We start from the raw sequence: 22,098 nt of genomic DNA on the forward strand, positions 1-22,098 counted from the left end.
CATTCTGAGGGAGTTCCTTAACATGCTCCCTCACATACCCTCCCCCTCAGCTCGGCATTGTCAGGCCGGGCGTTCAGCTGTGTCCGGGTTAATTCCTGGCTTTTCCTCACCAGTGACCCAACCTTGGGTTGACTATCCTGATTCTCTGTGAGCTGAGACCACAGGGTCAGAAACTGGGGACAATCGTGTCCCAGAATAATCAAGTATGGGAGCTCAGGAAAGCTTCTATAATGGCTTCACCTGCTGTGGTCATCAGCAGAACCTGACTAGTTGGGTATTCCTGTTTGTCCCCATGTACGCAGTTAAGTGTATCTTTTTGGGAGATTGATGAACTCTTTTTGGAGGAGGCCTCACAAACAAGAGTCTTGCCCGATCCTGAATCCACCAATGCTTGGGTGGGGACTTCGTCCATTTCCACCTGGATCATGAACTCCTTGCGACGCTGATGAGGGATATCCACTAAACTACAATTCTGTAGCTTTGCAAATGTGTTCACCCACTCTTCTTTTCATTTTTCATTTTTATTCTTGGGTTCTATTATTGGTCCCTTCTCTTTCTTGCGCTGTTCCTCCAGCTGGCGTTCGCATTCCGTGTCATCTAATCATGGGCACTCTTTGACGTTATGGTCCAGTGCTTTACAAAAACAGCATGCCCACTGTGTAGGTTCATTTTTGCCTTTAGTCTATTTCCTTGAGGGCTCTTTATTTTCGAACTTTCTAAATTGCCAGCGGTCCTCCTGATGACTATTCCCCGCATAAAAGGCACAGAAGGAAAAATAATCCACAGTTCCGTTCATGGGCTGATTTGAACTCCCTGAGGTACTTTTCTTCTTCCAGGTCAAGCATTTTTCCTTATCCCCAGAGACTTTATATGTGTTTTGTGAGTTTAACATTTTTATTATGTATATACCTCTGGAAACCACTTCAACTTACTTCCATTGCAGAATGCGGTATATAACAAAAATGTAAATAAATAAATGGTGTTGGCTTGGTCACTAAGCTGACATCTATAACTTCCGGGCCCTCAAAACGACAGTTCTTTGTTAAATAATCTCTCCGACCACAGTTAAAGCATTTGGAAGAGATTGTGGATGAGCTCTCCACTTCTGAGGGTCACTGCTGGAAAGCTTCACTCTCCATGCCTCACCAAGAAGTTCGTATGGGTTGTCTTTTTATCCTACTTACCACATCAGGCATTAATTGCGCCTGGTGGAAGGTGTCCGCCACTTCTAGTGCTCTTTCCAACGTGAGCCCTGTGTGTTGGCAAACCCAATTTCACATAGGTCAGTCAAGCCCATCTAAGAATTGCTCCAGAAGCACCTGTCGGGCTATTTTGGCACCAATCTTTGTCTCCTGCTGTAGCCACTTCCAGATGGCATCTTTCAAGCAATTAAACAGATTTCAGGGGCTCTCCCCAGGCTGTAGGAATCTTCACTGGAACTGCTGCCGGTATGTTTCTGGGGTACACCCAGCTCTCTCCAGGATAGCAACCTTGACTTCCACATAGGCAGCTGTCCTGTCTGGGTTAAGAACATGCCATACTGGGTCAGACCAAGGGTCCATCAAGCCCAGCATCCTGTTTCCAACAGTGGCCAATCCAGGCCATAAGAACCTGGCAAGTACCCAAAAACTAAGTCTATTCCATGTTACCGTTGCTAGTACTAGCGGTGGTTATTATCTAAGTCAACTTAATTAATAGCAGGTAATGGACTTCTCCTCCAAGAACTTATCCAATCCTTTTTTAAACACACCTATACTAACTGCACTAACCACATCCTCTGGCAAAAAATTCCAGAGTTTAATTGTGCATTGAGTGAAAAAGAACTTTCTCCGATTAGTTTTAAATGTGCCACATGCTAACTTCATGGAGTGCCCCCTAGTCTTTCTATTATCCGAAAGAGTAAATAAACGATTCACATCTACCCGTTCTAGACCTCTCATGATTTTAAATACCTCTATCATATCCCCCCTCAGCCGTCTCTTCTCCAAGCTGAAAAGTCCTAACCTCTTTAGTCTTTCCTCATAGGGGAGCTGTTCCATTCCCTTTATCATTTTGGTAGCCCTTCTCTCTGTACCTTCTCCATCGCCATTATATCTTTTCTGAGATGCGGCGACCAGAATTGTACACAGTATTCAAGGTGCGGTCTCACCATGGAGCGATACAGAGGCATTATGACATTTTCCGTTTTATTCACCATTCCCTTTCTAATAATTCCCAACATTCTGTTTGCTTTTTTGACTGCCGCAGCACACTGAACAGACGATTTCAATGTGTTATCCACTATGACGTCTAGATCTCTTTCTTGGGTAGTAGCACCTAATATGGAACCCAACATTGTGTAATTATAGCATGGGTTATTTTTCCCTATATGCATCACCTTGCACTTGTCCACATTAAATTTCATCTGCCATTTAGATGCCCAATTTTCCAGCCTCACAAGGTCTTCCTGCAATTTATCACAATCTGCTTGTGATTTAACTACTCTGAACAATTTTGTATCATCCGCAAATTTGATTATCTCACTCGTCGTATTTCTTTCCAGATCATTTATAAATATATTGAAAAGTAAGGGTCCCAATACAGATCCCTGAGGCACTCCACTGCCCACTCCCTTCCACTGAGAAAATTGTCCGTTTAATCCTGCTCTCTGTTTCCTATCTTTTAGCCAGTTTGCAATCCATGAAAGGACATCGCCACCTATCCCATGCCTTTTTACTTTTCCTAGAAGCCTCTCATGAGGAACTTTGTCAAACGCCTTCTGAAAATCCAAGTGTTTATTAACTCCTTCAAAAAAGTGAAGCAGATTTGTGAGGTAAGACTTGCCTTGGGTAAAGCCAAGCTACTTGAAAAGCTGTTTGACTTCTGTCCATGGGTAAATTAGTCAAGCCAATTGGCTTTGGGCCACGCCGAAAGGCAAGCAGTCCTTTCAAAATTTCTCAGGAAGACCTCCAGGTCATCACCTGCCTTCATTTTAAACAGGGTGTGAGGTAACGGATTCGCCTGGGTTAAACTGGCCACAATGGTCTGCACAGTTTGTGCCACCTGAGTTAACACTGTTTTGCAGCACAAGGTGTCCCTGCAGAATCTGCTGCTAGTCAAATTGAGTCTGTATGACATTTTGCAATTGCTGCTACCATGTAGCAAGGATCTGGATCACGTGCTCCATCTTCCCTGCTTTCTGAGCCACTTCCCCAGTAGGTATCTCTCTGGACAGGAGAGTGAGAAAAAAAACACAAAAAAACCTGCTGGCCCGTTTGGCCCTGACTCACTGCTTGACCACTGACAGTGCACGCAGAGCTCTGGAGTCTCAATGTGTGGAGGAGATGATGGTGCAGGGAAGAGGGTTTCAGTTTTGTATGGAACTGGCCAACAATTTGGGGAAGGGGGAATCTTTTCTGAAAGGATGGATTCCACCTTAACCAGGGTGGAACCAGGCTCCTGGCACTAACCTTTAAAAAGGAGATTGTTCTAGTTTAAGAGCTGCTCTAAGGAGAAAGCCAGCAGTCGCTCAGCAGCGCAAGGTTCAGAGGGAGGTATTGTCAAAAGATACTAATGAAACAGAGTTAGGGCATCCCAACAGAGAGGTTCCAATAAAAGCAAAAGTATTCCATGTGCTTATAATTAAAGAACCACCTGAGTTAAAAGATTCCAAATTATCCTTGTCAATGAATAAGCAGGTTGTTAATACCAACAAAAAACATACTTTGAAATGTCTGTATACCAGTGCCAGAAGTTTAAGAAGTAAGATGGGAGAATTAGAATGTATAGCACTGAATAACGAGGTAGACATAATTGTCATCTCAGAGACCGGGTGGAAAGAGGATAACCAATGGGATAGTGATAGGGTAGCACTTTGTATTTGAGATGGCATATAGTCCAACAGGATAAAATGCACAGTAGAATCTTTAAGGGTAGAAGTCCAATGTGTTTTGGTGAAAAGTATAGTGATAGGAATATACTACCATCCACCTGGCTAAAATGATAAGACAGGTGATGAAATGCTAGAGAAATAAGGGAAGCTAACCAATCTGGCAATGCAGTAATAATGGGTGATTTCAATTATCTACTAGAAAACGTTATGAAACTCACTTTTTATTTTTACATGTGCTATATGAATATTATTTTTTTGAATTTTTTAATTCTTGAAGGACCATCATAACACCCACGGGCTTACTGACTTATTCATTATCATGTATAGCCTCTTCGGGTCATAATTAATCATAGGTCCAAGTCCATATCTTTTATTGCTGAACACTTTTATCTTTGTTTTATCTTATTTTTTAAAAAACATTTTAGCGATTGTTTCTTAAAAAGTAGAAAGAGGTATGATACTTTCCTTAAATGAAGTTTCTTCAATGTGGTGCAACCGCACTCAACGCCTTTGAATTCGGAAGATGATGCAGGAATTATTTCCTTTTTCCAAGGGCGATTAGCCCTGCTCCAGCCCAACATACGTTTCGCTCAATGCTGCTTCAGGGGCTGCTGTCAACAATAAATTCTTCCGAACTGCTCACTGAAAAGTCCTCTTATCCACTTACTCTGCGTTAGTCAGCGTTAGGCCGACAAGTGAGGAAACGGCGGTAAGGTCTGCAGTGAAAGCAGAGTAAGTGAATAAGAGGACTTTTCAGTGAGCAGTTCGGAAGAATTTATTGTTGACAGCAGCCCCTGAAGCAGCATTGAGCGAAACATACGTTGGGCTGGAGCAGGGCTAATCGCCCTTGGAAAAAGGAAATAATTCCTGCATCATCTTCCGAATTCAAAGGCGTTGAGTGCGGTTGCACCATTGTATCATCTTCCGAATTTAAGGCGTTGAGTGCGGTTGCACCACATTGAAGAAACTTCATTTAAAGGAAAGTATCATACCTCTTTCTACTTTTTAAGAAAAAAATCGCTAAAATGTTTTTGAAAAAATAAGATTAAAACGAAAAACAAAGATAAAAGTGTTCAGCAATAAAAGATATGGACTTGGACCTATGATTAATTATGACCCGAAGAGGCTATACATGATAATGAATAAGTCAGTAAGCCCGCGGGTGTTATGATGGTCCTCCAAGAATTAAAAAATTCAAAAAAATAATATTCATATAGCACATGTAAAAATAAAAAGTGAGTTTCATAACGTTTTCTAGTAGATATTGTACTCGTTGTGACGAATACTAACTGTTTATTGTTTTGTGATTTCAATTATCCCAATATTGACTGGATAAATTTAACATCGGAACATGCTAGGGAAGTAATGCTTCTGGATGGAATAAACAACTGCTTCATGGAGCAGTTGGTTCAGGAACTAACGAAAGGGGGAGCTATTTTAGATCTAATTCTTAGTGCAATGCAGGATTTGGTGAGAGAAGTGATGGTGGTGGGGCCACTTGGCAATAATGATCATAACATGATCCAGTTTGAATTAATGACTGGAAGGGGGACAAAAGTAAATCTACAGCTCTAACAAAACTTCAAAAGGGAGACTGTGATAAATGAAGAAGATAGAAAAAGAACTGAAAGGTGCAGTTACAAAGGTTAAGAATGTACAACAGGCATGGAAATTGTTTAAAAATGCCATCTTAAAAGCGAAGAGCAGATGTATTCCATGCATTAAAAAATTTGGAAGGAAGGCCAAACATTTGCTGGCTTGCTTAAAAGGTGAGGTGAGAGAGGCTATTTTAGTCAAAAAACCTTCTTTCAAGATCCATCTAAAGAAAAAGGAAAAAGCCATAAGCATTGGCAAGTTAAATGTAAAACCCAAAGACAGGCTAAGAGATAACTTGAAAAGAAGTTGGCTGTAGGGGAAAAAACTTACAATAAAAATGTTTTAAAATGCATCCGCAGCAGGAAGCCTGTGAGGAAGTTGATTGGAATGTTAGATGATCATGGGGTTAAAGGAGCACTTAGGGAAAATAAGGCCATCGCAGAAAGACTAAGTGAATTCTTTCCTTTTGTGTTTACTAATGAAGATGTTGGGGAGGTACACGATACGGAAACAGATTTCAATGGTGATGATTCAGATGAACTGAACCATATCACGGTGAACTTGGAAGATATAGTAGACTAGATTGACAAACTGAGGAGTAGCAAATCGCCCAGACCAGATGACATAAACCCCAGGGTTATGAAAGAACTAAAAAATGAAATTTCATATCTATTTCTAGTAATTTGTTACCTATCATTAAATCATCCATTGTGCTTGAAGACTGGAAGATGGCCAATGTAACCTTGATGTTTAAATAGGGCTCCAGGGGTGATCCTGGAAACTATAGTCCAGGGAGCTTGATGTCAGTGCTGGGAAAAATCATGGAAACTATTCTAAAAAACAAAATCACAGAACATATAGATAGACATAGTTTAATGGGACACAGCCAGCATGGATTTACCCAGGGGAAGTCTTGCCTCACAAATTTCCTACATTTTTTTGAAGGTATGAGAAGGCATGTAAGGAACTCCCTCAGAATACCTTAAAGAACCAGGTATAGCTATCTGTACTGGTCCTCCTTAACTCTCAAGCCCATGAGGGATTCTGGGATAGGATGGAGTCCTGCAGGCGGGGATAAGAGACCTGGACTACAGGGATAAAGGAGGCCCAGAGAGAGAGAGACTGAAGCCTCGAGAATACAAATTGTATATTATGATTGTTTTTGTTGAAGTGCTCAAACCAGCTGTTTTGTTTATTATTGCTTAACAATAAAGATACTGATAAAGATTATTGTCAGAATCCAGCTTGGAGTCTGTTCTCTGTGCGAGAGGACAAGTCTACTGCTCAGAAGGGAAGGGTTAGGTCAGCTTTATCTTTTTTATTTCTTTCCTTCCTCTACTTCTGACAATTTCTCCTCCTCAGCTCTTTCCTATTCTCCATTTACTTCCTGATCTCTTCAGTCTCAAATTCCTTCTCCTGAAGTCTGACTTTCCTCCCTCAAATCTTCTATCCCTCTCTCCTCCAGCCTATCAGAATAATTTAAAATACAATGGAAATAAGAACTTTGTATTTTGTAAACAGATCTCTCAACAAAAATTGTATCTGTCTTCAGCAGGAAGTCTTAATTATTTTATTACTACTGGGTTCTTACGGAAGATAAACTTTTGAAAAATAAACTATACTCCATTTAAAAGGTTGCTATAGTGCATTACAATACTTTACTATCAAGAAAAATATTTTACTGGAAATTAAATATAGCACTTACAATGAGAACATTTTTCCTCCAAACTGGAAGCGTGACAGCACTTACTGAGTATGTTAGGTCTAAGTTGATATTTTCGGGAGATGTCATTTGCTCACGTTGTCTAACCAGAACTCTTTCAGTCCTTCCAGCTTCTTTTGCCTTTTCTAAAGCCTATAACCACATTAGAAAATAGGTTTAAGTTAAATTCTTAGGATTGCCTAGAAAAATCTAATGACCCTCTGTGACAGCTAACAATGCAAGAAAACCCAGTGTTATGTGCATATATCTCAATGTATAGCAAAATAGTAGGGCAGCAGTCACATGAACCAGACTTGACATGAAACCAATTTAAGTTGAAACAGCTGAACATGCAGTGCAAGCAATATTTTGCATCTGCTGGAGACAGATGAATACTGAAGGGATGCAGGGTAGGCTTTGTCCTGATATGGGATACCCTTACAGTTTTGGTCTGTCTCCATCTGCTGGACAGAAGGCTCAACGATCCGGGAACGTACAGGGAACAACAAGTTTCACTGCTGGGGAATACATGGAGCAATAAAAAGAAGCCATGGGCAATACCAAGCAGCTGCCTGAAGAAAGCTCATTTACTTTTAACTAGCTAGGACTCTTGAGGGCTAATGGCAATATGTCAATACAATCAGAGAGGAGAATGTGTAAAGGAAAATTGGTTCTTACCTGCTAATTTTTGTTCCTGGAGTCCCATAGATCAGCTAACGACCAATCCAGATCAATCAATAATGCTAATATGCCAATTATTTAATAAACTCTTCTACAGTGCAAACACTTTATATAGTAAACAAATATAAATTTTACTTTTCTAACAAAATGTAATATTATAGTGTTACACAGCACCTAATTCTTGTAATATCCTCACTCATCCACACTCGCCAAACATCATTCACTCACCACAAACAACTCACAGACATCCACAAAATCTCTCATTAAAAAATATGTTCAAATACGCTAAATCTGAAGAAATCATAGCCAACTCCTGGGAGAAGAGGACAAAGAAACTCCACGAAAAACACTTAACTTATACTGGTGTCCACAAAAGTCCCAAATATCAGTGAAAGGCCAATGTTCAATGGTCAGAGCACTTAACTTATGTTAGGGTCTACAAAAATTCCAACGTCACCCGACCCATGAGAGCAAATGTTCGATGTTCAAATTCAATATTCCAGAGAGAACTTCAATGATGAACACCAAAGTTTTTTACATTATGCACTTAATTCGTGCTAAGAAAGGGCACCGTCATTAAAGTATCTTGATCATGGATAACGCTGATTGTGCCCAGGATCCGGAGGGACTCAATAAGGAATTAGAGTGGAATGCTTTCTTCTGATTTTTTTTTTTTGTGTTTCCTTTAGGGTTGGCCTGGCATTGTGTTATTACACTGCTTACCTTCATGTCTATCCATTACTAACAGGTATAGACAGCGAGAGCCGGCTCTGTTCTCCATTTGGTCCATTCAGTTTGTTACCAAAAACTATGACAGGGTGGGAGCCCATTTCCTTTCATGTCTATATTTAAATCAGAAGGGGCAGAGTTACCTCACACAGAGATATTATGTGCCTTACTATTGGTTAAAATGAGTCTTAAAAAGTGAAGGACGTGGATGGGTGTTTTATGGTGTGCAGTTGCCATGTTGAATATATTGTGAGCATCCTGTTATAAAGGCAAGTGGTGTGTTTTATTTATTTATTTATTTAAAATTTTTATATACCGGCATTCATGTTACAAACACATCATGCCGGTTTACATATAACAGGGGTGTACAATGAACAATTGAATAACCTATTGGTGTGGAAGGAAGCAGTCACAAATAACAAGGTAATAGAACTGGGAGAAGAGAAGAAATGGAGCGTATAACATTAGATGAAGGTTTTGTGAAAAGTTTGATGATTGGGGTAATATTTTAAGAGTTCTCGATGTGGGTTTGCAATATATATCTTTTAGGCTTAAATCCGACTCCCCTGATGTAGGCACGGTGGTGCTGAAATGCTGCAATGTCTGGTGGTCTTTGAAAAACAGGAGCAAGGAGGTTCCCAGATCCCTTCATCAGCGGGCACGTACAGCATTAGCTGTGATCAAGATACTTTAATGACAGTGCCCTCTCAGCATGAATTATGTGCATAAAAAAAACTTTGGAGTTCATCATTGGACATTGGATATTGGATTTTGAACATCGAACATTTGCTCTCATGGGTCAGGTGACGTTGGAAATTCTGTGGACCCTAACATAAGTTAAGTGCTCTGAACATCGAACATTGGCCTTTCGTTGATATTTTGGACTTTTGTGGACACCAATATAAGTTAAGTGTTTTTTGTGGAGTTTCTTCGTCCTCTTCTCCCAAAAGTGGTCTATGATTTCTTCGGATTTAGCATGTTTGCACATACTTTTTAATGAGGGATTTTGTGGATGTTTGTGAGTTGTTTGTGGTGAGAGAATGATGTTTGGCGAGTATGGATGAGTGAGGATATTACAAGAATTAGGAGCTGTGTAACACTATAACATTATATTTTGTTAGAAAAGTAAAATTTAAATTTGTTTACTATATAAAGTGTTTGCACTGTAGAAGAGTTTATTAAAGAATTGGCATATTAGCATTGATTACTGTATACTGTTCTGGATTGGTCGTTAGGTATTTTGTATACAGGACAGTTGGGGTGATCGGGGGGGGGGGGGGGGGGGGTCTTTTCTATAGTCCCATAGATCAGTCCAGATGCATGGGGTTTTTCTCCCCTACCAGCATATGGAGACAGAGAAGAAAAGCTTTACTGAGACTGTGTCACCTGCAGTATCTCAGTGTTGCTCTGTACCGAAGCTAAGATACAGTTAACCCAATCAACAACTTTCCTCTTCTTTCAATTGAGCAGGGGGGGGGGGGTAGGTTGGGGACTCAGAATTGTGAGACTGTAAAGGAGTTTGGAAATTCCAAACAACGAACGTCAACAAAACTGAACCTCTTCATATATACACTCAGAATAGAGCAGTCTTTTCAGAAAAAGGACATGGCTCTGAATTGATCTGTGAGACTCCAGGAATAAAAATTAGCAAGGTAAGAACCAATTTCCTTTCCTATTCATTCCACAGATCATTCCAGATACTTGGTATGTATCAAAGCTCCCCTAAATTGGGTGGGAACCTGAAACACCTGCTCACAGAACACTGTCTCCAAAGCTAACCAACTCGGACGCCCGGATATCCAGCCGGTAATATTTTGTGAAAATGTGCAGAGACGATCAAGTTGCTGCTCGACAGATCTCATGTGGAGAAATCAATTGACATTCTGTCCAAGACGCAGCTTGTGCCCTAGTAGAATGGGCTTACAAACATAAGAAGAGATAATGGCCTCATTTAGCCATCATGCATTTGTGGCCTTAGACGTCTTGTCCCTTTACTCGCACCACTGAACAGAATGAATAATGATTGGCCCTCCAAAAACTGCTGGTGCCTTTAAATATCATAGCAGAACCAGACATACATCCAACAGATGAAGCTCCCAAGCATGCAGGGAAGAAGTGTCCAGACCCCGAAAAGTAGCTTCACCATCTGACTTAAGTGAAAAGAAAATACCGCTTTTCGTAAAAAAGAAGGCATCGTGCGTAAAGATGGCCCACCTTCTGAGATCTGCAGAAACGGTCTATACAAGACAATGCCTGAAGTTCTGAAATGCACGTTACTGAACAAATCGCCTTAGGAAGACGACCTTCAGCGTAAGGTCCTTCAGTGACACTTTCTTTAATGGCTTAAAAGGAGGACCACAGAGAGCCCGCAAAATTAAATACAGGTTCCATGAGGGAAACACCTGCCTCCCTGAAGGCCATAAATGCTTCACCCCTTTAAGAAACTGCACCACAGCCGAATGTGATTGTAGTCGTATAATGGGTACATTATGTAGTGTTGACGGAGGAGAATGTGGATCCTTTGCCTGAGGGGGAGTTGGCGCTACCTGAGAGGGCGAACCCCCTCAGGTCCCCACCGTTGGGAGGTGAGGCTGAACTGATGCAAGGGCCAGCTGGAGCTTCACCAATACCAACCCCATTAACCGCGGGTTGAGCCTTTGGATGCATGGGGCTGGCTGGTCTTAGGTGGACCCTTGTGGAGGCGATGGGATCACTGGAAATCAGTCCAAGGTCGGAAGCCGGGGAGTCGCTGATATCCAGTTCAGAGTCAGAAGCCAGAGAGTCGCCAATAGCCAGTCCAGAGTCAGAAGCCAGAGGAGTCACCGAAGCCGGTCCGAGGTCAGAAGCCAGAAGATCCGTCCAAAGGAACTGGAGGATGGGAGCAGGAGCCAGGGCTCGGAAGGCAGAAAGAGGACTCGGAAGGCAGGAACAGGAACCACGATACCAACAAGACACAGAAGACCTCACCGAAGCGAAGCAGACTCGTTGCCAAGTCGAGGAACAGGAAGAGGTGGCTCCCATAAATAGTACCTGGCTCCTGACGTCATCCAAGAGGCTGGGCTGCAGCAAGGTGAGCTGGCCCTTTAAGGGCCGCTCTGGAGGCGTGGTCATACGTCTGAGGAGAGCCCTGCCCGCCGTGGACTGCTGGAACGGGAACTTGCAGCCTGGTACTGCGAAGAAGAGGGCCGGGAGTCGTCCTGGCCACCGCGGAGTGCGGCCCCGATCCCACGGCGGGACCCGCGGACATGGAGGAGGTCCAAGGCTTGTGGCGGGGAGTGACTCCCTGCCGATGCGCGACTGCCATCGCCCGGGGAGGAGGTAGGAGGGGCCGATCGAGGCCACCCGCGACATCTAACACACTACCTGTAAAACTGATTGATGGGTTAGTTAAGGATAACATCAGCTATCACTTCCATTCCAGGCCCGCCCATACCCAGCCATAAATCTGCCTTCGCCCCTCCTACCCCATAGAAATGAATGTAATCCCGCTCATACAGGCCATGAAGTGGCCAAGGCATTTGAAATATATATTTAACAGTGGCCCTGTTCCCAAAAAAACCAAACAGACAAGGGTAAAGAGTTTTTAAATAGTTCTATGAAGAATTTGTTAAAACTCAGAGGTGTTAAAACACAATTTTCTGACCAACAATTGTGTTAAGGCAGCGGTTGTGAAAAGGTTTAACGGGACCTTAAAATCCAAAATGTGGCAGCACAACATTTTTTCATATGAAGTTGTGCTGCAGGCTTTTCTGAATAGTTATAACAGAGCCATCTCTGATGACGTTCTGGGGGGGGGGGGGGTGTATTTTTGGGAGTGTGGGGGTAGATTGGACTTCCGGTGATGTCATCAAAAGGCGGTCAAGGGTCTTTTCTGATGACATCATACAGGGAGTTGTTTGGGGGTGGGGTGGAGCATAGGAGGTGCCACTCCATTTACTTTGATGGGGTGGGAGGGGCGTAGGGAAGGCTACATCCATTCACTTCTATGAGGTGGGAGGGACGTGGGCAGACTTATGGGTGGGTGCGGGCGGGGCCTGGAATGGAAGCGATGGCTGTTATCCTTAGCTCACCTTTCAATCCCCATTACAGTATCCACAGGATTAGAACAACCCACGACCATTGTGGGAAGGACCCCTTCCTCCTCTTGTAGGCATGCCTCCAGGAGATCCAAGGAAGCTACCCATCAAGGCCTAAGGAGGGCTATACAGCTCTTTGGCAGGGATCCTGTGTACCACAGTTTATATGTTGATGCATAGAGCTTACCTACCCTTGCAGGGACCTATCCAAGTCTTGTGTCTCTGGTATAACCCTGGCCTCCTAGGAACAACAGCCAGAGGGCAGAGGAAAAATTGAGAGCCTCCTTTAAGGGGACACTCAAGCTCCTAGGCCGAGGGATGGGATATAGGATGCCTACCATCCTTAGACACTTTGATACTTTCTTCCCTCCACTGCCTGCAAGGGATTGTTAAGGGGTAGCAGAGGTCAGCTGAATGAGATTCAGCAGAGCTGGAGGGTGGCAAATTTTAGCCAATCTGGTGCCCTTAAAATGGCACAGGACTGCCCAGGCCTCCAGGGAAATGTAATGATCAGGGAGAGAATCACCCCAGAGCATTGTTCCCTCTAAAGCTGCACGCGGGGGGGCACATGCACACAAGTCATGAACCCGGTGCACAAGAATAATGTGCACAAGAAATCCTGATATTATTTGCCTTATACTGGCCTGTAGTGCACAAATGTGATCTCAGCTTATAAACTGTTGTGTAAAAGAAAATGTGTGTGCATATAGTCTTTAAAAATTAGAAGAAATGTTGCCCCAGAGCTCCCTGGAGGAAGAGGAGGAGTAGGCATCGGATGATGATGGATCCACCATAATATGCCTATCCTGAAAAGAGGAGCCAGCAACCCCAGTGTGGTTACTGCTTTAGGGACATCACTTTCTCCCCCAAAATAACCCAAAAAAAACCCCAGTGGAAGGGGATCCCTTCCTCCAGGGAACTAGGAAGCCACAAAGGATATTCCCCGTGTATAGCACCCTTAGGGTTATGTCCTTACTGAATTGTATACCCTGAAAGGGAAAAAAAAAGAGAGGGAAGAATGTTAAGCAGGAGGAGAGGAATAGCCGCCTCAAAAATTTCTGAGCGGAGGCTTAGTCTCAGCAGTTATGCTCAAGTTTTCCCTTCTGGTATAAGGGGGTTCAGCAGTGAAGGACCTCCAAGACAGGAAATTGGAGGCAACCCTTAAAATGCTTTTATGACAAAAGCAATGGTTCTGCAAGCCTTTATTTGCCAAGGCTATGTGGTCCAACCCGCTCAAAGGCGGGTCCCAAAAGAGTAAGAAATAACCTAATTTGGTGGGCTCAATCCCCAAACCTCCAGAGAAGAATGACCCTAGAATCCTTTCAGGTGGGTACAGCAACAGATGCCAGCAGAAGAGGTAGGATGCACTTTACCAGGGCCAGGTGGCCTAAAGTCATTGGCCAGGAGAGAAAACACCTATTTGGTAAACAGCTAGAGACGAGAGTCATTAGGCTAGCTCAGATGTGCTCCCTCCCGTTAGTGAGGGGGAAGCAGTCATGATTCTTGCAGACAATGCCACAGCAGTGGCATACATCAATAAGCAAGGGGGAGCACTAGCAGCCCTACGCTAGGGAGGAAGCAGCCTGGCCGCTTGAGTGGGCAGAAATATATCTCCTTCCAGCATCCCATATAACAGGGAAGAAAAACCTGCAAGCTGATGGCCTCAGCAGGAACAGGCCAGACTAAGATGAATGGACACGAGGTCCATAAGAAAATAAGAAATTGCCATGCTGGGTCAGACCAAGGGTCCATCAAGCCCAGCATCCTGTTTCCAACAGAGGCCAAACCAGGCCACTAAGAAGATCCCATGCTACTGATGCAATTAATAGCAGTGGCTATTTCCTAAGTAAACTTGATTAATAGCTGTTAATGGTCTTCTCCTCCAAGAACTTATACAAACCTTTTTTGAACCCAGCTACACTAACTGCACTAATCACATCCTCTGGCAACAAATTCCAGAGCTTTATTGTGCGGTGAGTGAAAAATAATTTTCTCCGATTAGTCTTAAATGTGCTACTTCCTAACTTCATGGAATGCTCCCTAGTCCTTCTATTATTTGAAAGTGTAAATAACCGATTCACATCTACTCGTTCAAGACCTCTCATGATCTTAAAGACCTCTATCATATCTCCCCTCAGCCGTCTCTTCTCCAAGAGCATTTCAGATTATAGTAAGACAGTGGGATCCCCCACATACAGCCCAAAGCAGAAATGTTTTGCATTCGCAGGGCACAGCCAGGGTCCAGAGGCATAGATGCACTCGGTTTTTTGTGGCTAAGATCTGACCCATTGCATGGCTTCCCACCATGGCCACCTATAGGCTAGACAACATGTGTTTTGGGGACATAATATAAACTCTGATGAAAACCTGGTATATATATCTTTAGACTAAAAAAAAAAAAAATCTCACACTGTTGAGCTGTCTGTGGACCAGGCCTCTGCAGAAATTGCAGACTACCAGTATGATTCCTGGGATGAGGATATTTTGCAAATGTACTCTGTTCTGTCTTATGCCCTATGTATCCTAGCGGCCCTTACAGTTGCCCTGCTGGGGTTCACATGTTTTCTCTTTAGGAAGGTTATAATGCTAGTCAGGGTCCCAACAGAAGATTCCCTCATTGAGGTGAGACGTTTGCGGGACATCTTCCCACCTGAATCCCTGGAAATGTAGTTAGCTTGGCACTTGGGCGTACCATGTGGGTTATTCAGGAATGAGCCATACACAATCATGAGATTCTTGCATCACACTTAGATTAGAATTGAGTATATTATTTGCACACAAATACCCCAATCTAAGGTCCCCTCACTATCTCACATTCTCACACACATGGTGTGACCTATGTTTTTCATTTCTGCCTTTCCTTCCTCTTTGTTATTACTATCCTTTTTTCTTTTATTATTGTATTATTATTGTTACAATTTTCATTATTATGCTTATTATCATTTCATTATTATTAATCAGTATTATTAGCTCATTATTGTTATTCCATTTATTATCATCAGGGTTTTAGCTTGTTGGCTCATGTCATCTAGCCAAGACTTGTGCAGTTAGCTGATAGGTTTAAACAGTGGGGTGTGCCCTTGACAGCCCCTCTCCCCCCCCCCCCCGCCTTTTAAAAAGGGGGGAAATGTAGGAAATATCCCAATTCTTGCTAATAGGGACAAGCAACTAAAATAGACCCTCTGACGTCAGTAAAAATGCTATGTAAAGCTAAATGCAGACATGAGAAACCATTCTCATTGCTGTGTATGTTACAAGCTGAAGAATTTATTAGCCTTGCTAGCTGAGATGGCACCAAAGTGGGACCAAAAGAAACATCAGCACAAATGGTGCTGTGTAGGAATCGGTACTGCAATAATATTGGGGCCTGTTTTTATGGTCCTAATATCTATCCGGGATCAGAGTTTATCAGAGCTCTGTCAGACCTGTGAAACTGTTATTCGTCAGAACCCACTGCTTGTTGAACTTGAGAGCAAACCAAGGACTGAGAGAAAAGAGTGGGAATCTGCTAATTAAATGCCTTAATTATGCATTCACCTGACTATGCATGAGCTGAATATGCATAACTGAGCCCTTGAAAAGGGAAAAGTTAACAGCCCTCGGAGTCTACCTTGCAGCAGTTGTGGAAAGATTTAACAGGAACTTAAAATCCAAAATGTGGCAATATTTTACATCACACAACACTTTGATATGAAGATGTGTTGCAGGCTTTTGTGAATAGTTATAACCACAGCTTGGCTCCCCAGTCAGAGTAGTCTCAGAATCCATGTGCAATCTCCCCTTTAGTAAAATGTAAACTGTCCCTGCAACACTGCAGGGCTGAAAATTGCATACTCTCTCTTTAAGGGCTGCTAGGACTGTGATTTGCAGGATGACACAGAGGTGGTTTGTTTAAAGCATTTCCTAGAGCAGCCAGCTTCTCTAACTCCACCTGCACAGCTAGGCAATTACTGAGGCAAGCTGCTCTTCCCCACCCTCCTTTTTTTAGTCAGTGTCTAAGTTCAGGTTAGTTCTGAACACTTTAAGAGATTTGTAACAGAATACTTCGCTGTTAGCTCATGTATCAAAATAGAGATTTCTTTTTTGTGTGTAGCTTGGTGAACCACGTAAAGGTAGGAACTGCTGGAATATAAACTCAGGGTCTCCTATTTGCCAACTAAGCCACAGCAGCTGCATCAAGGACTTCTTGTTAAGGTAAGATTCAAGCAGCAAGAGGCAAATCGTTTGATCCTCCTGTGTGATGGCTCAATTCTGCAGCCTGTAGGACATAGAGCTGTATTGTTACAAAATAAATTACAGGTAATTGTGCCTCTTAGCCTGTTTTGCTCTGAAAAATTAAAAATTCCACATGTGTATTGACAAACAGTTTGGTGTCTGGAGATACAAGCAGTTTAAATATTGTGTACTCCTGTAGCAACTCTATGGTGCATTATTGCCACTGGGTTACCCAACGAACTGCAGGTCTTTACAATTCTACCTTTGCATAACCTAAACCTGGTAAATTCCATAGTGGGACTATAGGAATTGTATATACATATATATTACAGAATTACACATCCATGTCTGCAATACCCCCAGAAACAACCAAATAGCACAACCACAGGGAGTTAAGCTCCCTCTCCCCCTCAGTGCCTAAGTATGTTCAGCTGCTGCTTTCCCACAGCTAAATGGACACCACCAGATAGCCCAGACTTTGTCTTTTTCCTCCTCACTGATGCACATGTTACAACTGCTACTTACCACCTCCAGATCCTGAGAGAGAGAGAGAGGAAGGGAGACTCTACAGGCACCCTAAGGTTATTGGTTTAGCCTTCCAAGGCTCAACCAGGGTAGGACTTGGGAGAATGCTCCCACTGGGGGAAAAAAAATCATCTCCTAGAGGTTGAGGCTCAGGAGCAACAAGGACTCAACCAGAAGGGGGGCCACAATTTGACTCTGGGAGCTAGGTCCTTTTCACTTGACAACAGTTGCCAGAGACAGAGACTACTGGTATTGGCCAGGACCACACCTCTCTTATAGGCTAGAGTAAGGTCATGAATTTATTTATTTAAAGTTTTTTAGATATCGCGTCGGTGTACAGAGAACAGGAGCATACGCCAGAGCGTTATACATTTAACATAGGTTAATATATGAATTCTTAAACATGAAACAAGTAAAAATAATTAAATCGAAACATATCAACTAAATGCAACTTAACTGAACTGAATTAAACATAGTTTAAAGAATAATATAGGGAGCCTAGGAACACTAGGTATGACGTTCGGGAAGGATAAAAGAAAGAATGGATTTATAAGTTAGAGATGGTAAATAGGGGGAGAGATGGCAAGTCCATGTAGGAGCGGTTAAATAGAGAGTATTGAATGTATTAAGCAGTTATAAGGAGCAAAACATAATTAGTGCATAACGAAGATGTATTGGGTGGATAAAAGAAGGGCATATATAGGGAGTAGAAACACATATATATATCATGTATAAGCATGAGTGAATAACCATGTCTTGAGTTTTTGCTTGAATATCTTGGGAGACAACTCGAGGCGTAGTTCAGTGGGCATAGTGTTCCATAACAAGGGGCCAGCAAAGGAAAACGCTCGTGCTTTGATGGATGCATGGTTATATAGTTTGGGCGAGAGGGTCTGTAAGATGGCGAGGTATGGATTTCTGGTTGGTTTATTAGATGTTTGAAGTTGTAGTGAGTTGTTAAACCATTTCATTTCAGGATTGTGGAGGGCTTTATGGATGAGTGATAGTGTCTTGTAATGTATGCGAGATTGAATAGGGAGCCAGTGTAGCCCTTTCAAAACTGGGGTAATGTGTTCCTTTGTGTTAGTAAGGATACGGGCTGCAGTATTTTGCAGGATTTGTAGGGGGCGGATGGCATTTTTGGGTAGGCCTAAGAGAAGTGAATTACAATAGTCTGATTTGGAAAATATCATAGCTTGTAGAACTGTCCGGAAGTCAGATGAGTGAAGCAAGGGTTTCAATTTTTTGAGTATATGTATTTTGAAAAAACACTCTTTAAGAATTGCATTAATAAATTTTTTGAGGGTCATTTGGTCGTCAAGAATGACTCCTAGGTCTCGGACTTGGTGGGAGAATTGTATGTGAGTAGATGTTATGGGTGTAGTAGGGGAGGAATGTAGGTGTGTAGGAGAAGATATGATCATGAGTTCCGTTTTTGTGGAGTTAAGGGCAGGTTGTAAGGATTTTAAGAGGTTGTTGATTGAAGCGAGAGTGGTATCCCAAATTTCAAGGGCTTTAGGTATGGATTCAGTTATCGGAATGAGGATTTGTACATCATCAGCGTACAAAAAGTGTGGAAGCTTAAGGTTGGTGAGGAGATGGCAGAGCGGTAAAAGATAAATGTTAAAAAGAGTAGATGAAAGTGAGGAGCCTTGAGGGACTCCTTGCATCAGGGGGATTTCCTTGGATAGGTGGTTGCCAATTTTGACTTTATAGTTTCGGTTGGACAGGTAGGATATAAACCAATTATGGGCAGTACCAGCTATTCCGATCTCATGGAGGCGTTGGAGGAGTATTTGGTGGCTAACGGTATCAAATGCCGCAGAAATATCCAGGATCACTAGAAGATGAGGTTGACCTTTATCTAGGCTTTTGATAAGGTAATCAGACAGTGATAGGAGAAGGGTTTCAGTGCTATGTAATTTGCGAAATCCATATTGTGAAGGAGAGAGGATCTGGTGTTCATCTAAGTAGTCACTAAGTTGGCGGTTAATGGTTTTTTCTAGGATTTTAACAGTAAATGGGAGATTAGAGATTGGGCGGTAAATGGCGAGGTCTAACGGGTCAAGCTTGGGTTTTTTTTAGAGTGGGTTTAAGGATAGCATGTTTCAGAGAATTGGGCACATGTCCAGAATCAATGGATGCATTGATAATGTTAGAGATAGGACTGGCTATTAGATCAGGGACAGTGAGGAGGAGTTTTGTGGGGATAGTATCAGAGGGGTGGGAGGAGGGTCTGGCTTTTTTGAGTAGGGATTCAATTTCAGTTGTTGTGGTGTGTTCAAACACTGTGAGCTTTGGGGTAGAGTCTTTTGTGTGACAATGGTCATTGAATTGGGGCGTGTGAGGGCTGCAGGGAAAGCGTGTCATAATTTTGTCATGAAAGAAAGAGGCCAGTTGTTCGCATTTGATTTTGGCTTCTTCTTCTGGGATAATATCTGGAGTGAGGTTGGTAAGTGAAGTGACATATTCAAATAGAACTCTTGGATTGAATTGAAACTGGTGGATCTTGCCAGCATAGTAATTCTTTTTGGCATTGTTTATCTTATCACTATAGCTTTGCAGAGAGGATTTGTCAAGTTTTTCGGTATTGTATAGTGGTGGAGCTGATTGGGGGGGAGGGGGTCCTTGTAGAGTGTTGGATGTTCTTATGATATAGTGGTCAGACCAGGGGATCGGTGTGCATGATAGTGAATCAGTTGTAATGTGTTTGTTGATAAATATGAGGTCGAGTGAGTGACCAGCTTTATGTGTAGGCATGTTTATGATTTGATTGAATCCTAGGGATTTCATAGAGGTATGTCCTCTGTCTCTGTCAGTCATGGAAGCATAATCCCATTTGTAATGATTGGTCTAGCAGGAATACTGGATTTTACCCACATCACCATCATTAAAAGTTTGCCCCATGCATCCTTCATTTATTCTGTGAAGAAATGTTTTCCAAGTCTATCCATTCATGCTTACATCAGGAATGTTCTAGAAATTCTGTAACACAAAAAAAGGCTTGTCTCTCATACATTAACTATAATCTTGAAGTATCTAGATGTCAAATATTTTTAATAAGTTATTGAATTCAAAAGGATTATGCAGAGATTTTTCATGAAATCATGCTGTCAAAACCCCTACCATCACTCTGAATAACAAATTAAGCTGGCTTGCAACGGTGCTAAGGTAGCAAGCATAGTTTTCCTGTCTGTTTCTGTTCCAGTTTATCATCTTGTGAAACACTGTTCATAGCACTTACTTGTATCTCCAGAAAACACAAATCCAATCTACATACCAGCTTTAAGTCTCCACGGCTGTTGGCAATACAGCTTTCTTCAACCAACTCATTCACTTTTTTTTCTAACTGCCTGATTTTTTCTTCTGGGCTAAAATAAAGTACAAATTCTATGGTAATTTTATATCATGCTTTCAAGTCACATGTTCTTAATATGTTTTACAATCTTCACAGTTTTGGTACTGACACACAGTATAATCAGCAATGTATCTCATCTCTACCACAATGCATGACAGAGACACACACAGATGTGCTTCTCATGCTCACCCACAGCTAACATAACCATGACCCAGTTCAGTTTCTTATTCTGACAGTAGCTACAGGAGATTCTGTAATTTTCCCAGGATTCTGTTTTTTTACTGGTTGTTGTGCTCATGCTCATACAAGAAACGATGTCAAAAGACTAGATTAGATTAGAGTAGTCACTATAAATATCAGGGACTAAACGCAACAGAATGGTCTGGAATTGAGCACCAGTAAATAATTTCAAACCTTGACTAAACATGCTCTAGGTTGCCCTGTCTGATAAGGCACTGGCCTGATTATTTATTTTAACCAATTTATATTCCGCTGATCTAGGATCTTGGTGGATTACAAATTTACCTACAAAGTCTTACAAATAGCAAAACACTTTTTGCTGATTTGATCAAATTTGATGGGCAATAAGCAGACAAAGGCAGATGAATCCAACATTTGAAAAATGGTTTTCACCTCCTCAATGTGAATGTATTTGAACTTTGACAATCTATTTCGTATGTGAAACTCAAAATTAACAATATTTAAATAATTATCTCAAAGTTACTTAAATCTAAGAATAGTCAAAATCTTATCAAAGAAGAAGTAATCTATTCCTGCCTCAGTAATGGTGGAAGGTTGCATTAAAACTTTGACAATCTTAAATAGTTTCATGCTATTCAAAGACTGGTGAACCTTCAATGCAAAGAAGCCCTTTTTGATATTCACGGTAGATGATAAGCTTTTAAATCATCTGTCCAGATCATCCTTTGACTTACACCAGGCTCCTTCTAGGTGTTACATCTTACATTTTAGCTCCCAAAACTAACCTTTCTAAACCAAAGAGAAGATTGCCATAATTTTAACAATCACAATTTTTAAACGGCCTAGTTATTAAATCTTGACTAAGTCCTGAGTTTCAGATAATCACCTGGTTTTCAAAAGAAAAACATTCTCCAAACTATTAGATAGATCATTTAAATGAGCAGCAAAAATCTTAATATCCAGGTTGCATCTGGATCTCAGTTTATGGGCTGGGTTAAAAGCAGCTAAGAACTTATCGGGTTAAACCAATTCAAAGTGAATTAAAAAGTGTTTTGACCAGGAAATGGTGATACAGTATATTTAATATGCTGAATTTTTTATCTCCTGCCCATCATTATCTACCTAGAACAGGGTGGACAACTCT

General features: G+C 41.9%; 1 protein-coding gene across 3 annotated transcripts in view; it reads right to left on the reverse strand.

Annotated features, from left to right (window-relative positions):
• Nucleotides 1-22,098, reverse strand: part of LOC115092050 (intraflagellar transport protein 88 homolog) — a 283,575-nt gene that overhangs the window by 217,321 nt on the left and 44,156 nt on the right. For all 3 annotated transcript variants that reach the window (XM_029602517.1, XM_029602518.1, XM_029602519.1), the window contains exons 8-9: nucleotides 20,676-20,766; nucleotides 7,218-7,322 (exon numbers count right to left, since the gene is read on the reverse strand). In XM_029602517.1, the coding sequence (XP_029458377.1) occupies nucleotides 7,218-7,322; nucleotides 20,676-20,766 (196 nt within the window). The remainder of the gene's footprint in view (nucleotides 1-7,217; nucleotides 7,323-20,675; nucleotides 20,767-22,098) is intronic.

This window comes from Rhinatrema bivittatum, chromosome 5 (genome assembly GCF_901001135.1).
Source record: "Rhinatrema bivittatum chromosome 5, aRhiBiv1.1, whole genome shotgun sequence".
Taxonomy (NCBI): domain Eukaryota; kingdom Metazoa; phylum Chordata; class Amphibia; order Gymnophiona; family Rhinatrematidae; genus Rhinatrema; species Rhinatrema bivittatum.